This window comes from Podarcis liolepis (genome assembly GCF_965112155.1).
Source record: "Podarcis liolepis genome assembly, chromosome: 16".
Lineage (NCBI taxonomy): Eukaryota > Metazoa > Chordata > Lepidosauria > Squamata > Lacertidae > Podarcis > Podarcis liolepis.
Window position 1 is genome coordinate 30,600,747 of NC_139567.1, and position 17,172 is coordinate 30,617,918.

The 17,172-nt window shown below is 46.7% G+C and overlaps 2 protein-coding genes across 3 annotated transcripts in view; one reads left to right on the forward strand and one right to left on the reverse strand.

Moving 5' to 3' along the window:
• Positions 1–15,011, forward strand: VKORC1L1 (vitamin K epoxide reductase complex subunit 1 like 1). 2 transcript variants are annotated; one of them, XM_083479484.1, is made up of 3 exons: positions 1–409; positions 7,771–7,880; positions 9,403–15,011. In XM_083479484.1, the coding sequence occupies exons 1-3, from the start codon at positions 216–218 to the stop codon at positions 9,627–9,629; spliced, it is 531 nt and encodes a 176-aa protein (XP_083335610.1). In that variant the 5' UTR covers positions 1–215; the 3' UTR covers positions 9,630–15,011. The 2 variants fall into 2 exon arrangements, 1 of the variants encoding a protein (XP_083335610.1); XR_014519997.1 differs by having other exon boundaries at positions 108–409; positions 7,771–8,726.
• The window catches only part of GUSB (glucuronidase beta), a 19,087-nt gene continuing 16,849 nt past the window's right edge, over positions 14,935–17,172 (reverse strand). The window contains exon 12 of the mRNA XM_083479293.1: positions 14,935–16,105. Within this exon, the coding sequence (XP_083335419.1) occupies positions 15,927–16,105 (179 nt within the window). The 3' untranslated portion in view covers positions 14,935–15,926. The remainder of the gene's footprint in view (positions 16,106–17,172) is intronic.

Genomic DNA, 17,172 nt, shown 5'->3' on the forward strand with positions numbered 1-17,172 from the left:
GGAGATAGAGAGAAAGGAGGAGGAGGAGGAGAAGCCGCAATAAGAACCCAGGCCGAGGGGCGTGAGGGGGAGGGGGCGTGGCTCCTCTCAGCCAATAGGTGGGTGGGAGGCAACACGCGCGGGCGTGGCGCGACGTGGTTTGCGTCGTGGCGTGAGCGTGCGCGCAGGGGCGAGAAGTCTCCTGCCGGGTCCGCCTAGGCGAGGGCTGGGCTAAGATGGCGGCGCCCGTCCTCCTGCGAGTCTCGGTGCCGCGCTGGGAGCGGGTGGCCCGCTACGCCGTGTGCCTGGCCGGCATCGCCCTCTCGCTCTACGCCTGCCACCTGGAGCGCGAGAAGGGCCGCGACCTCCACTACCGGGCCCTCTGCGACCTCAGCGACCGCGTCCGCTGCTCCGCCGCCATCGCCTCCAGGTCAGGCGGGCCGGGGAGGAGACCCGCTCGGGGGGAGAGGGTGTCCCCGAACGTGTGCAGAGCGCGTCTGGCCTACTCCCCCGCCGCCCCCCCGCGACGGTCTGGGGTGGCCTGAGTTATTTCCCTCCACGGTGCGGAAGGGCCCCTGAGCATGTACAGACCGCACCTGCCCCTTCTCTCTCGCCAGTGACGCCCCGACGCGTATGTCCTGCTGCTTCCACGTCCTTGGGTGGTTTCGGGTCTTGCTGGGCAGGTGCAGAGGGTGCAGTTCCTATTCTGCCCATACTTAGTCCGGGACTGATAGCACCAATGAATTTGGGTGATAAAAGAGTGGAAGGAGTTAGCTGTGGGTAGAGGGTCGGACTGGGAGACCAGGGTCCGCGTCTCAATTCGGCCATGAAGCTTATTGTGTGACCTTGGGTGCCAGTCATTGCCTCTCAGCCTGGCCTACCTAACATGGTTGGCGTGGGGATTAAATGAGGAGAGGGGAAACCATTTATGCCACCTTGAGCTCCTTGGAGAAAAAGATGGAAAATAACTGCAATAAGTAAATAAAAAATCTTGGGTCTCACCACTATATAACTGCCCTAAGGGGGTGATTAATGTTGACCTACAGGGTTGCAGCTGACAGGTCTTGGAGCAAATCTTGGTCACTGCTCTTCAATCTAAGAGCTCCAGCTCATCATAGGATATTGTGGGAGAGGTTTTGTGGACAAGAGTATGCTTCATCAGATATGTGAAGTGGTTTTAGTTACCAGACAGAAACAGTACAAGAGTATGAGGCCAAAAGACCACCTGTGTACATGAGAGGATACTGTACATATCACATAGGAAGAAGAGAAGCTGTCAGAAGAGTAAAATACCCAGGGAGAGTGGGCGTAGCCTTCCATAAGATGAACAATATCTGCTAACACCTAAATAGTGTGTTGCATTCTGGAATTTCTGCTGAGGTCATTTGGTGACAAATCTGCAACCACATTATAGTCAAATAACCCCTAAGATTAGCATGAAGAATTCCTGTCCTACAGGGAGTGGTTTTAGGGTTTGGTTTTTGTGGAGAAACTTAAGTAAATTGATAAAACTTTTAACCTGAGGACAGGGACTGATCTTTGTAGTTCTTCTGATCTACTACAGTGGTACCTTGGTTTGCATACATCTTGGTTTGCATACGTTTTGGATTACAAACACTTCAAACCCCAAAGTGTGTGTCCCGGTTTGCAACCTTTTTTTGGATTACAACCCCTTTTTTTTAGAGGCCCCATTGGCGAAAGCGCACCTTGGGTTACAACCTGTTTTGGTTTACAAATGGACCTCTGGAACGGATTATGGTTGTAAACCAAGGTAACACTGTATACTGATATTTGTAATGAATTCTGGGAGCCTTTTTCAACTAAAGAGTGAGATAAAAGGCTTCAAATGTTAGAAGATTCAGTTACTGAACCAAGTTGTGTTGGACCTGTTTGGGAACTTTTTCCAGCAGAGAGTGAGGAGGAGAGGGAAGGCCCTCTATACGTGTTTGGGTTGTTGTATTTGAACAAGTGTTCTAGATCTAGACTGTTGGCTGAATGTAGCCTCTTGTTTTCTCTCCAGACCCTTGGAAGAAATTCTTTTGCAAAGAGGCTTGGGCTCCAGGATAAGAGCTGTGCATGCCAGGAATCTGTATGTGTTGAGCAACATTTTTGAGTAGGAGAGGGAGTGGCAGTGAATGAGTGCAGGGTGGAAGCAGAGAAGGGGGAAAAATGGGTGAGGCTGTGTTAGCTGATGGGTGTGTGTCTTGGACTGTTTCGATTTTGGCTTTGATCTACTGTGTGGGTTTAGAATGTCATGACAGGCGACATCCAGCAGGCCTCACTGGGTGGACTGGGTGACCGCTGATAGAAATTAGGCTGTGGGGAGGAAGCAAGAGGTGTCAGCTGACAGATTTATTTGGACTGAGACCAGGTTCCGCAGTAACCATGTGTATCATTGTTAAAGCAGGAACTTGCATGGTGTCTCAGAAGCTAGCAGGTGGGGTGAGGTTGGGTGTGGGAAATGTTGGTAAGGTTGGAAAGGTTTATTGTGGAGTGTGGGTTTGGGCAAGCAGCAGTGAGAAAGGAGCTTGTCAGATTGAGGGATGAATTAAATGCGCTTATCCAGATAATGTCAAAGAACCTTGTTTATTATGCAGATACAGCCTGTGTTCCTACAAAAGCATTTCCCACCCAATAGTAAGATAACTCAGTTCTGTCTTGATCTCCACTGGTGAAAGAGGCCCCAGTACAGGGCAGTTTGAGGCATTGTTAAGCCTTCGGCTCTCTTGGAGATCACTCTCCTAATGCAGTGGGGTTTGCTCTAAGCTACAAATTCCATTCTCCCAAACTCTCATGCATTTATTACTGCCTTGTATTTATCAGTAATATTGTTGACATCGGTTATAAGGAACTATATGTGGGTGATTTTCAGTGAGCAGATGGAAGGAAGAGGACAGAGTACTTTGACTCGCCTGTCATGGGAAGCACAACTATGCAGTGGGCCAGTGCAAGCAGAACAGAGCTTTCCAGGCCTCCTCCACCAGGCTAGTACATACTTTTGCAGGCGAGTGGTTTTTCCTCTTTTATGCAGATATCCCCCAGGTTCTTCACCAAAGTCCAGTGCGTTATATTGACACTCTGCATTTTGCCACAGTGCTAGCTTGCTTCGTGTCATAATACTTTAATCCTTTTCAAAAAGATTTTGTAAATTCCTTGTGCTTTCATAGGGAATTGTGATCCACTTCCTAGAGCCAGAAGTGTTGTGCATGCTCCCTAATACCATGGACTTTTATCAGACATGCTATAGATTTTGCAATATTCAGATACAGTTTTCACCACATTTTGAGCAATTCAGTGAAATAGATTCACTTTTTTTTTTAAAAAAAGACACAGCCTGTGCAAAAACTTCAACTTGGTTTTAAAGCCCTGTGTCTATCTTATGGTAATGGGGAGTGTTGTCAGACAAGAGGCTTACTAAACATCATAGGATTCCTGAGGAAATCTTATTTGTATGAAAGATTTTCATCAGTACACTAGCAGTCTCAGAAAGTCTCCGTTTTGCACTGTTGCTATTTATCATGTTGACTTGCTGATAGTTTGGCAGGCAGCAGCTAGGGGTTTTTTGCCTGTATTGTGTGGAGGCTGGATTGACAGCTCATTCCTGTTGGGACAGGGTAGGGGCCCTTTGGTTTGGTTTGTCAAACAAATCCCTCAAGTAAAAGCATATTTTCTCCACTCCTTAACAATAGTGTGCTGTTTTATCTTTTTAGTTATACTTTGAACTGAGTTTCCCAACCCATTGCCACGATGACCTTCAGCTCCTATTTGCTGCTAGGCTTCCTGACCTTTCGGATTGACCTCTCCTGCCTCTTTTCCCGTCACATCTTTCCCTGCTGCCCTACTTATTGAGCATTGCTTGATTCCTAGCTGTTGTTTGCCAGAGTTGGCCAGTAGACAGCTGATAGAGTGAGTCGTGGCACAGTTGGATTAGCTTGGCATGCAGGACAGTGTAGAGTCCACCCAGAGGGTCAGTTGAAAGCTAGAGCACTGCCAGGTCAGGGGCTGGCCCAGCCAGCCCATCTAAAGACAGCTGGGATGTGGCTGAAATGAAAGAGACGCTAGCAGACTGGAGGAACAACAGTACAGTTGGTTAGAGCACAATGCTGATCATGCCAGGTCACAGGTTCAATCCCCCATATGGGACAACTGCATATTCCTCCATTGCAGGGGGTTGTACTAGATGATCCTCAGGGTCCCTTCCAGCTACTATTCTACTATATAGCTTGGCAAAGATACAGGCTCTGGGGAAGGGCCATAACACAGGGATGGAGCATCTGCTTTGCATGCAGAAGGTCCCAGGCCCAATCCCCAGCACTCCCAGGTAGACCTGGGAATGCACCTAACTTGAAATGCCAGTCGTTGTTGACAGTACTGAGCTGGATGGACCAGAGGTGTGACTCTATATAAGGCAGTTTGCTGTGTCACTATTGTCCCAACACCCACCCCAAGAATGAACATTTTCATTCATCTCATTAGCTGATGTGTTTGAAGCACATTGTTGCTCCTGCAAGGGAACTCCCTGAACATTACAGGGGTCACAGGTCAAGATATGCTCCTCTGGCAGAGCCGAGCAGGAGATCTTGTGCACTGCTGGATGAATATCATTCTTCTTTTCGCCTTAATTGCAGCCAGATATGAAATTTGATGCCCTGGTAATAAATAGCAGCAATATGGCACAGCTAAAGGGAATCATAATCTGGAGACTGGAAAACCAGAAGGAATGATTGATTTAAAGACCTCCTTCATTGTGCTGTGCAAGGGTGTCTTCTGCTCAGAATCCCCCTCCAACTTTTTCAGATGGCACACAAAGTTGTCTTGCTTCTCATTTGGGACTGGAGAAGACCCAGGTGTGTCGTTGTCTAGAAACAGTGGGATTTTTCATGCCGTGTCTTCTGGCTAGTTCCTGGAAAATCAATCTTTTTTGGAAGCTGGCTCCCAGAGCAGGTGTGCTAGATTTAAACATACAAGGTGTTCTAAGATTTTCACAATTAAACTATAGAAGTACTGTTGTTGTTTAGTTGTTCAGTCGTGTCCGACTCTTCGTGACCCCATGGACCAGAGCACGCCAGGCACTCCTGTCTTCCACTGCCTCCCGCAGTTTGGTCAGTACTGTACTGTACGGGACCTTAAATATACTTTCTAAATTGCTGCCAACTCCACTGTGTTCAAGGTAAAGCTGGATGCTTGCTGGAAGAAAGGAGGTCATCCTAGCAGGTGTAAGCATAGGAAAGTTACTTGCCTTCCTCTCCACATATGCTGTATGTTAGCCATTTGTGGCGTTAAAAGGAGCCAAGCTTTCTCTGCATGGTGGCCTAGAGATGAGATTGTTCATCATAGGGGACCAGGCAACTGATTTATTTTCGGCCCTTTGCTACAGTTGAAGTTAGTGGACTTTGCATTAATCACATATGGAATTTCTGTTGGGGTGTGTGTGTCAGGTGTTTAACCTTGGCAGCTCCCTGCACATTCTCCTGAAATATTTGCTAGCAGACGTACCTTCTGTAGGTGAAATGTTTTCTGAAGTTGTGTAATGTTTTAGAATACTTTTTCCCAAACGCATCATGGGTTGGGCATTTGTGTGCTTAGGTGGTGATTAGCAGTGGTTTCCCAGTTTGGAATTGGGTAATGTGGGTGAAACTTGAACGGGAGTGTGAGAAAATCCTTATCTTGTACAGGAAGCCTTCCTTAAAGTTAGGCACTCATTGCACTTGGAACCTAAGAAAAGACCTACAGCTAGATCGTGCCAATAGTCCAACATACTGTTCCCACAGCAGGTAACCAGATGCCCCAGTGGGGAGTCTGCAGGCAGGACCTGACTGCAACACCACCCTCCATGGTTTGTGATTCTTATCCTCAAGCCCAGCTCAGGCAGAAGTGGAGGGCCAAGGATCATATCCAGTTTTAGTCATACTCAGAGTAGAGCTACTGGAGTTAATAGAAGTGGTTAATGTAGAGCCACTAATTTCAATAGGTCTCCTCTGAGTAGAACTTTGATACAGTCGAACTCACCCCCTGCTTTGGATGGCATTAAAACAGGATTAGAGAAATTCATGGCAGCAAAGAGGGCTACTAGCCAGGACCGCTCTGCTCTGCTTTCACAGTTGGAGGCACCAATTCTCCTGAATACAAGTTGCTGGAAACCCCAGGATGGGAGAGTGCTGCTATGCTCGAATCCTGGTTGCGGGTTTGGCACCTGACTGGTCAGTGTGAGAAGAGGGTCTCTGGACTAGATGGGCCATTGGTCTGATTCAGCAGGCTTTTCTTACGTTCTTATGAACCCCTTTGCCAGCCCTGCCCAATTTAACAAACTCAAATTCGTGCATGGCCCATTCATGGCTTCGCTGGCTACACTACAGTGCAAAAGGACTTACTAATAGCTGGTGCTGCTCATCTGAAACCTGAGTGATTCTTTTAAGGGCAAGTTACATTTCATCTGATGTAAAACCAAAACAAAACAACCACAAAAAACTCCAATCCAAAAACCATCAAAAACAAGTGAAGCAGGAAAATTAAAGAGAGCAGCTGACAGAAGACCCGCAGTTTCAGTAGCAATGGAAACAACACAGCAAGTTTATGGGCTTACTAATCCCCAAATCCTTTATTATCCCATAACAAATTTAATTACTGAGCAGAGGAGCCACAGAGCATCCTGGCAAGAATTAGCAGCAGCAGTTTCTCTTTGAGGTTTGCATAAAGGGTTCTGTTTAGCGGTGGTATGAAGCTGAAGGCTCACCACACTTGCCTGAACTCCACAAATGAGCCCTTTTTATAGCGGCCCTCAAGGGCCATTGAGGGCACTGCCTGCATTCCTAATGCTGCAGAAAGCCTTCCTTGGCTTGTCTGGAATCATGGTCAGAAATTAAACTGTGAGGTCATGGTTTTAATATCCTTAAACCACTGGGAGAAATGAGGTTGACAAAGCGGTGAAGTCAGGCTCAGTCTTCGTTAGGGCTAGGCAATATCTGCTTTTCAACTTCGTGATACATCACCAGCTAAATATCTCAATATTTCACCCTCAAAGCCAGCCACTAGACGAAAGGGAAGCGCTTATTTCATAAAATTTATACACCGCTTGACTGTAAGGCAGAAAAGACCCTTATAAGTGGTTTACAAAAAGGAGACAATAAAATTCATAAGAAAAATTAATGGCAATAATTGAAAACTTTCACAAAGTTAAAATAATGATAGACTAAAAACAGATTAAAACTCTTCTCAACTTTCTGAAGATCTGCGTCGCCTTGTCTAAACAAGAATGTTTTTAGCAGGTGCTGAAAAGAGTACAGTGAAGGTGCCTGCCCGATGGTCAATAGGCAGGGAGTTTCAGAGTGTATGTATTTGTTTTATTTATTAAATTTGTATACCGCCCTTCCTCTGCAGATCACAACATAAAGTGCAGGTGCTGTCACACTAAAAAGTTGACTTCTTACGAATGTGGAACGGGTATTATGTGGCAACTAACAGGGCCACTTCCGCTGACTAAATGGTGGGTAAATGGTTCCCAAGTTGTTACGGGCTTTATATGCTAATAGTAGTACCTAGCAAATTGGTAGCCAGTGAGATCTTTGATCACAGGTGTTCCATGCTGTCAGCGATCGTGCCACAGCATTTTGCACTATAACTGCAGCTTCCGAATCAAATGATTCCAGTCTTCTCTGTCATGTTGTATGTGTGTGGCAGATGTGGCCGAGCTGTGTGTGCAAGGCCTCCTTACCCACTCGCCTATCTTACTGTAGGAGGAGGCAAAATAATCAGATTCATGCAATGCAGGCTAACTGCTCCGCTGTCTTTCAGATGGGGTCGAGGTTTTGGCCTGCTGGGTTCCATTTTTGGAAAAGACAGTGCAATAAATCAACCGAACAGCGTCTTCGGTCTTGTGTTCTATGTTCTACAAATGTTACTTGGTAAGTGTCAAAACTTCCCTCCCTCCATTTTCCATTATCTTTTGCCTGTGGTGCTCAGGGTCACACACCTTCTGTTGAATAAACTTCGTTCCTGGCACAGTTGCATCCTGTATCCTCACTGAACTGCCTTTCCTATTCCATGGTCTGAACAAGCAGGTCAACAGCTCATAGTCCTTAACCACAGTAACACCCACAAATCCTGAAGCAGAGCTGGAAAGAATAGTCAATTCCCAGCCATCAAAATTAACACACATTTGTTAGTTGTCAGCCATGTTCAGGGCTGGGGAAAATGTCTCAGCTGCATCAGAAATGATGGGGAATGTGGCGGCAACCATCCCCTGTGTTTCTCACTTCGGATTCCCTCCCCAAACTCCCTTCAGATAACCATATTTTCAGTGAATGCGTAGGCTTGCAAATAGCCACTTGCCTGGTTGCCTTTGGTGAGCTGGAATCCATTCCAGGCAAAACCAGGCTGTAACTCAGAAGGAAGCTGGCACTTCTTGTTTTCAGGCTCCCAGCAGGTTGCAAATCCTTGGAGTCAGTATAACTTTGATGGGGCTTCTTTGCAAGCCTGAGTGGGTGTTTTGCAGCATTTGCTCTCATTAACCCTTCCTTTCCTCCCACCCTCCCCACTCCTGCTGTTCCTGCTCTCCCAGCTGTCAAACTTCAGGTTGTCAGCGTCTTGTGGCAGTGACCACTCTGTGCTTGCAGCTGCTTTAAAATGCGGTGCCCGGTGTTGGCGCTGCATAATGTAACAGAGGAAGGACTTGCACACCTTCTCTGCAAAGGTGCTGTGCATTAAATTTCCTCGCTGGATATCCCGGGAGCCTCAACTGAAGTGTTATGGTAATTGGTGGTCTTTGATATTTTGGTGGTGGGCAGCATTGTGAAGTACCTTTTTGGGGGGAATAAGCTGAGGACAGGCCCCTGCTTCTCCCTCCATGAGTTTATCTAATCCCCCATGAAGGCCTTCTGAGCCTTACTACTTTTTACAGCCAGTTTCCATGAATCGAGTAAGATGGAGCAGACTTAGCATTGGCACCAGGGCTTGGAGCTCGTAACCTCTGAGGCTTTAAACATTTTAAGAAAGCAAAAATCCTTGAACAAATCCTGTTTCTCCGCCTGACAGTAGGCGGTCTGTTAGTGCTGCGGTGACTGACCTATTTGTTTTATTTGTTTCAAAAAATTGATACAGTACACCACTTGATTGTAGTAAAACCACAAAGCAGTTTACAAAAAAAGATAAAACGATAAAATTATCACTAGGAAAAATTAACCAAAATAATTGAAGACATTCAAAAAGTTAAATTAGCAAAACCAAAAACAGGGAGTTCCAAAGTGTAGGTGCTGCTGCTGACTTCAAGCTTCCAGCTGGTGTGTGTGTAACAAAACACCTCTCCATCTTTCCAAGTCTGCTTTTAATGGTATATTAAACGTGTCTTTTTAAAAATGAGAAATAGGAATGGCTCGGCTGGGCTGTGTTGGGCAAAACTGTGCCAAGTAACTGCTTTGTCTTTTCCAGGTATGACGGCAAGTGCGGTAGCGGCGCTAGTCCTCATGATGTCTTCCATAGTCTCGGTAATAGGATCCTTGTACCTGGCCTACATTCTGTACTTTGTCCTGAAGGAATTCTGCATTATCTGCGTTGTCACGTACTTGCTGAACTTCATTCTCTTTATCATCAACTACAAACGACTAGTTTACTTGAACGAAGCCTGGAAGCGGCAACTCCCGCCCAAACAGGATTAACCCCTTCCCCCATCCCCATGAAAACTTTTGACTGACAGTCTGAAGACCCGACTTCCGTTTCGAGTTTATTTCACAGTAAAAGAAGGTTTTTGTTGTTGTTATTTTTCTTCTCCATATCAGATGCTTTCCCCCAAGGAACCTCACTGGTTTAATGACAGTGAATGCAAAAGAACCGGGCTCTGTGGTAACTTCTGTCCAATGAACTCAAGGTGGCATCGGTGGAAGTCCTAACCCAATCAAAGACCAGCTTTAACTCTACGCTGAAGGAGTTCTTAGCTGCAGATTTGTTGCACCCTCCTACTCTGTCCTCCCCCCAATATTTCAGGTTGGTAACACTTGCTAGGAAGCCCCTGCATTCTATGTATAAATTCAGTTTTGGGAGTCTTTAACAGAAGATCATGATAACTTTATTCTAGACTTTAGAGGTACCGTACGGAAATGTTGCTGTTTACATTATGTGTATTTGTAGCTAAGGGGATTTCACTTAGAAGACTTACTGCAACATTGTACATAAGGCTCAGAAGCGCTGGGCAGCATCCGTGTGAAAACAGAAGCTTATCACGGCTCAAACCGGTTTTTGCTCAGAAGCTTAGCGACTTGAAAAACCTTCCAATTCTCGTTGGAATATTTTATTTTTTAATGGAGGATGAAATGAGCCCATCTCTCTGGAGAAAACTGTTGCAACGAGGGAGAATTAGTTGAGATTCCTTCTTCCTTCTTTTTCTTTGGACATGAAAATGGAATTTGATGCGGCAAGTTGTGCATGTCTTCAGAAAGCGGCAGGACTTAATACAGGTTCCTGTGCGACACGTGAGCTGTTTGGCGTGGGTGACAAAAGATCTCCTGGGAGGACACTAAGAAGGGTTTGGCCTGGGGGAATGGAGGGTCATGGCATTGGGAGAACCATCTTCTCAAATAGAAAAAGGGGTGAGCCGCCCTTGCGCTCCAAATCTATGTCAGGCGGCCAAACAGTATTAATGGTTTGAGGTATATTTCAAGCTGCTGCGTAGAATTACAACGTTACACTGGATCCCAGTGACTTACTGGCAAACTGATGCACTGAAGTCTTCTTATGCAAGCCAGAATGCAATGGAGGGCAATGTCCACGGGCACTTAAGAGTTTCCCCTGGGCAGTTTCCCTTTGTTTCAACGAGGCTGGCGCATAAAATGATTGTGACAAACTTTGTAGAGACCTAGCGATCCCGGATCCTTTTATACAAAATTGGGAGTGAAGTTTAGGGTGGATATTGAACTCTTCCCCCCGCTCCTGAGATGAGGGGCAGGAGGGCTAGGGATTGTGTTAGAAGAAAATGGGCAGGCGAAATGAATAGGCTCGGTTGAAAGGGAAGGCTTAGGATTCCGTAACGGTTCTTGTTGGAAACTGTATGTTCAAGCGAAAGAGCGCATCACTGTGGGTTATTTTCCTTCATTCCATGGCGTCCTGAAATGCAGTGTTTCTTTTTCCTTTTTAAAAAAGTGCCTTCTGTCCTTAAAAAAGAAAAAAAAAGAAAAAAACCAAATATTGGGCCAAGGGGTTGGAGGTGTTTGAAATTGGCAGGCAGAAGTGTTCGTACGAGAGAGATAGATATATATATGAAACAAACCTTTGCAGTATGTAGAAAGTGTTTCTCTTCCCATTGGGGCTCCCCACATAACCAATGACCTCAGATGGGTTCCTCCTATGATCACTTTGGCAAACCTCATGGTTTGGACTATGGTTGAGGAGAGTTGTAGTCCGAAAGCGCCCAGGGGGAAGGCACTCGGCTGCTGTGAAGGCCTTCCAAGGACGTTCCTATGAAGCCTGGTTGGAGGAGGCAGGAATGTCAGTTCAGTTCTTCGGCCTCCCCCCAAAACTGGTCTTTTCAGCCAAGTCAATGCTTGGTGCCCACTGCTGACAAGGGCAGCAGTGTGGGCTCCACAGTCCCTGTGACTGGCTTCTGCTCCTTGTGCTGGAGCATCTCCTGGCGGGAAGAGGCTCCCTGCCCTTCCTTCCCACACTACATTACCTAACCGTGGAGGCTTTGCCCGGCCAGTTTTGATAGGAAGGCAGGAGCCTGCAAATGGACCGTTTTGCAGGGCTCGAAATCTGGGAAGGCAGGAGCAGCTTCCAGTCTTGACACAGCCGCCACACTCAAAAGATCGCTCCTTGGAAGTGCTTCTGTCTTTCCTACTCCACACCCACCCCACCCGGCAGTTTCCCGGAGCGGTGGGGAAACGAGGTTGCCACTTTGTTCTCGTAGAGGTAGCAAGAAGGCAGGTGTTTCTGGAGAGTGAGAGTGTGTGTTTTAGCGGTGCTCAGGAGGGTTTGGAAGGGCAGTCTCCATGGGTGACCGTAGCCCCTGTTGGAACCGCACAGCTGCTACAGTCACCTGGAGGCTTCTCTGCATGGGAGGACTACTTGAGGCTCCTGTATGAATTAGCCTGTGGCATTGATATAGTCACAACTATGCTTCATCCCCAAATATCTCCGGCAGTTGCTTTGGGTGTACATGCCTACGCACGCTTGTGCAAAAGTATTAAGGGTAGCGGGTTCATTGAGCTCAGTGGCATGTGATCAGAGCCCTGGCACCCGGCATTGTTTCCTAGGCATCTCACAGTGCCTGTCCTGGGTTGCACAGGACAGTGAAATATCTTGGGGCAGATCTGAATGTATCTAACCAATCCCAAGAGAAACTGAGAGGTCCCTGTTCTCCCAAGCGTGTGATGCCAAAAGGATAGCCCTGCGCTATTCCCACTGCCCACTCTTAGTGCAGGGCAGACTCTTTCCTGCCTTCGTATCTGAGAGGGCTGAAAACGTTCTTTGAAGAACCTCCTTCTAGAAAATTCCATTCCGTCTGTGTCTAAATACTTCTCGTGAGTCTGTGTAAGAAGTCCTCGTTTTGATGTACCATTCTCCTTTTTAAAACAACAACACAAGATTAAGGTGTTAGAATGAAATCCTCTTGTGTCTTGTGAAAAACGCAGTGTGTTTTCAGTGGGATCGGCATCTGCCCCCCCCCCCCCCGATGGTCTTTTTCGACAGTATTTTTAAAGCCTGCCAAATGAACAGTCCGGTTCTCCCAAGGGACCACAACCGAGCACAAGAGGGTGGCAGTGGAAGCCTGGTCATATGAGTACTGTTTGATATGTATATGTATTTGTGTATATATGTGTGTGTATGTATGTATATATATACACATATATGCATACATGCAGTGTATAAAAGAAAGAAAAAACACTAATAACCGCTCGTTGTCTTCGTCAGGGTGGGGAAAAGTTTCTCAAAAGACATCTTGTGTTAACAAGAGTAAAGCTGAAGCTTGTCTTGAAATTTGTCAGTGGTATAGATTTTTTTTGTTTTTTGCCCTTGCTCTGAAAGATTTTTTTTTTAAAAAAAAATTCTTGTAATGATGAAATGTAAGGGTTTATTTATTGATTATTATTATTTCTTAACATATCTGAGAAGGCTTCACTTTCCTTGAACCTTTGGTCAAGGAGAAGAGTTCCATTTGTACACGATTGTAACCTTGGCCTTTGTGTTTCCTCCCTGCTTCTTGGGACCAGCCTTTTCCTGCTTTCCGGGGCCAGCAAGCCTCATTGCTCCCACGCAATTTGGCCTGCTCTGCCTGCTGATCTTGAATTGCAGAATCAAAACCTTGGGTGCTGACTTCATCCCTCCCCCTTCATTTTCTCCCCGATGGAGAGAAACCCACCGTTTTGTTAAGTGTTCTTCGCAGGCTCTGTGCATCACAGATGTTCCCAGCCTGGTTTGTTTTGACCCCTGCGCAACAGCCACCCAGGGCACTCAGCAGTTGACTTAGAGCTGCAGGAGAGCCCATCCGGCTCCTTCCTCCCACTCCTATCACCCGGGGGGACAGAAACCCTTCTCCTTTGGAGGAGCCGGCCCCTTAACGCACCGTGGTGGCTGGCCCTGCCTACAGGGTTGCAAGAAGTGTGCACTCTTCCTTATCGCCCACCCCAGTGGGACCCCCAAAAAGCCCCAGCCAACTCTCCCCATAATGTATGATTGTGATACCCAGGTCTCAGCCATGAGAGGATGGGATTATCCATGCAAAAAGGCAGTTTGAGTGCAGGATGCAACATGGTGGTGCCCCATGCAGCACCAGTTGCAACTTGCTCACATGATTTTCTCTTGAGGTCAGCAGACTTCATGGACCTATGTAGAAGAGGGAACCCTTGCCCCCTTTTTCCCATGCACCTGCCAAAATCCAGTCTTTTTACACAACCATGCTTGGCCAGTTGCATCTGGTTGTCCAAGCTGCCTCATTTTATGCCAGAGAGAAACAGAGAAATGCTTGTTGTCTTTCGGTGATTTAAAGGTTCAAGTTCGTATTAGCCCTATGTGTGGGGAAGCCAGACTTTCTGGAGACCAACCTCATTCTCCTCCCTCGCCTGTCATTCCAACCCAACCCCTGAAAACTGTGGCCAAAGGGCCTCAAAAATTGAGTGTGGCGTGTCCCTGCAGACAGGGAGCAGGCAGCTTTTTGCTTAGTGGGGGATGGGAGACAGGGAGCCTTTGTGGGTCGGAGAAACCCATTTTTGTATTACACGTGGGACCCTTCACAGTAGAGTAGGGGGTAGCTGTTGCGTCCAGGAGCTTGTGAGGTTAATTTTGAATGAAGGCATATTATTTGAGGCAGACAATAATCCAGCTTCCACTCACCCCTTCAAGGTTTTGATCTAGATGAACTGACGTGCTCATGTTGCTTTTGTCCTGCCTTCGCCAACCTTGTTTGGAGGGAGCTGGTGAGAGATTGGGGGGGGGGGCGTCCAAAACATCTGGAGAGCATCAGGTGGGCAAAGGGCAGGATAAATCTGTGTGTGTGTTTTTTTTTCTATAAAGGTCCGCTGCTTATGGAAATAATGTTAGCAGACCGCAGAGTCAGAACATCTTTTGAAAGGGGTTTTCTTGCTGCTTCATGTGGTCTCTGATCCAAAAAGAAAGGTAGGATTTCAGCTAGCAGCTCCTGGCCTACCTGGATTTAAAAATAAAATAAAACACTTTGGCCTCTGTTCTGCCAACGCTATTGAAACACACCCTTGCAAAACTAAGGAAGCTGAAGTATTCCATTACCATTTTTTTAATTAAAAAAAACCTGTATTAAGCATGGACTAAATATTCAATGTGTGTTCTGTCTCGTATGTTTTGATCTGACAATTATTATTTCTTTTTCATGTGTTTCGAACTCGCCACCTGTGTCTAAATTGGAGTCGTCCCGTTTTTCTGTTCAACCTAAGACTGCGACATTCTAAGGTCTGGGGTCCACTTTTTGCTAATGCGAAATTAAAACAGAAACCATGTAAATAATGTAAGAATGTTTTATTTGTTGCACATAACTTTTTTGGTATAAAAAACAAAAATAAATGTAGAAATTATCTGTGGATGTCTTTGCAGTGTTGCTTCATAATCCGTGCTGCTGTTTCATGCCCTTCTCCCCAGTAAGGCCCTCAATTCCTTGATGTTTAGTCACAGAGAGCTATTAGCCCCTCAGAGTTTGTGTGAAGTGTCCGCATTACAGTGCATAAAGTTATGCACTGTGGAGAAAAATGGGGAGAAGTTTTTCTCCCTCACATATAATGCTAGCACCCAATAGGGTCATCCACTAAAGTTGAGTGTTGAAAGATTCAGGACAGACAAAATACCGGTAATTCCTTCACGCAGCGCATAGTTAAACTCTGGAACTCTCTCCCACAGGAGGCAGTGATGGCCACCAACTTGGATGGCTTTAAAGGAGGATTGGACAAATTCATGGCGGTTAAGGCCACCAATGGCTATGCTCTATCAATCGCTGTGAATTACAAGTGGGAAGAGTGTGTCTGTTGTGCTAATCTCCTGCTCAGGGGCTTCCCAGAATAGGCATCTGGTTGGCCACTGAACTAGACAAGCATTTCTGCTGATCCAGCAGCTTCTTGCTCATACACCATACTTGTCAAAAAGACCCAAGAGATTGCGGTGATCGTTACACAAGGCTACACTGGCTTTGTGTAAACCAGAATCTATAAACATGTTCAAAATGAGAATGTCATGGATGCTTTAGTTGACATTCCTCCTGCATTGCAGGGGGTTGGACTAGATGACCCTCAGGATCCCAACTCTACAATTCTATGGTTCTATAAGAAAATCTTTGTCCGTATTCATTTACGTTCCTTTGGCTTTATCGTACGGAAGAGCAGAGCTGCGGTCCCTCCCCTGCTTTCATGAAGAAAACAACAATCACGGAAATTTAGTCGCTATTTGGATGCTCAGTAGTGCCTCTCCTTGAATTTCTTCTGCTGTGCTTAATGTAACAGCGTAAGTCAAGTGCACTTGGACGCCTGAGTTTGGGGCAAACCAATGTCATGGTAATTGGGCCGCGCAAGGGGCCTGCATTCCTCAGCCAGCTTCCAGTATCTCTCCCTTAGGACGAAGGCGGCCGATTTGGGTTGTCGTTGGCGGGTGAAAATACCTTTCTTGTTGCCCAAAACGCGCGTTGTGCCTGCAAGATGGGGAAGAAAGTTACAAAGGGAAGGCCCAACGGCAACAGCTTTGTAGAGCTGGGAAGGAACTTGCAGGTAATCCAGACCAAGGATGGGGAATCTGTGATGGCTCTCCATACATTGTTAGACTCCCAACTCCTATCATCTCTCAGTGCTGGCAAAGCTGTCTGCCTGGGGCTGATGGGAGTTGGAGTCCAACAACATCCAAAGAGCCATGCAGGTTCCCTGTCCCTGATCTCTGGGCCACTTCCTGTCCAGTGCAGGATGCCCCCCTGCCAGATGTGGCCAGCCTCTGCTTAAATTCCTTATGTGAATGAAAACCCCTGCTTCACCAGGCAGTCTGGTCTCTTGCCTCAACAGCTCTTGAACACCTGGGAGCTGCTGTCTTGCATTGCCTATAGCAGGACAGTCCCAACTTTTCATACCAACTGGGCCGCAAGAGTACTTAGACACAGAACCCGCGGGCTGCACATTGCCTTGTTGTGCTGGAAGTGCAAGCGAGACTAAAGTTTGACCCCCCCCCCACAAGGCTCTGGCAGGGACCAAGAGCCCTCCCACCTCCTTTCTAAACTGGGAAAGTGCTAACTAAGCTTTTGGAATGAGGCAGGAGGACTCTAGAGCCTCGGTTTTTGAGTGTCTCAGAAGCCAAAGGTTTTGGAACCCGAACACCGAAAACCCAGAAGCAATTGCTTCCGTTTTTGAATGCGCCTCGGAAGTCAAACGGCTTCTGCTGTGTGTTTTTCTTTTTTCTCTGTTGACTTTGCCGACCGCCCTTTGTGCCTCAGTTGTCGAACGTTGCGGAAGTTGAACAGTCTTCCGGAATGGATTACATTTGACAACCAAGGTATCACTGTACCTCCAAACCAACGTCAAAAGTTTCCAGAGATTTAAGACTTCCGAGGAGCTGTTGCCAGCGGGCAGCGCTGACTCTAGTATTTGTTTATTGCTGATGAATATTCTGCAGGATGCTGGAAGCAAATCCCAAGAATTCTAAGACGCCCCTGCCCCATTCCCACCACACCAGAGAAGCTGGCTTGTACATTTCGGCACAAGCAAAGGTAGTCAA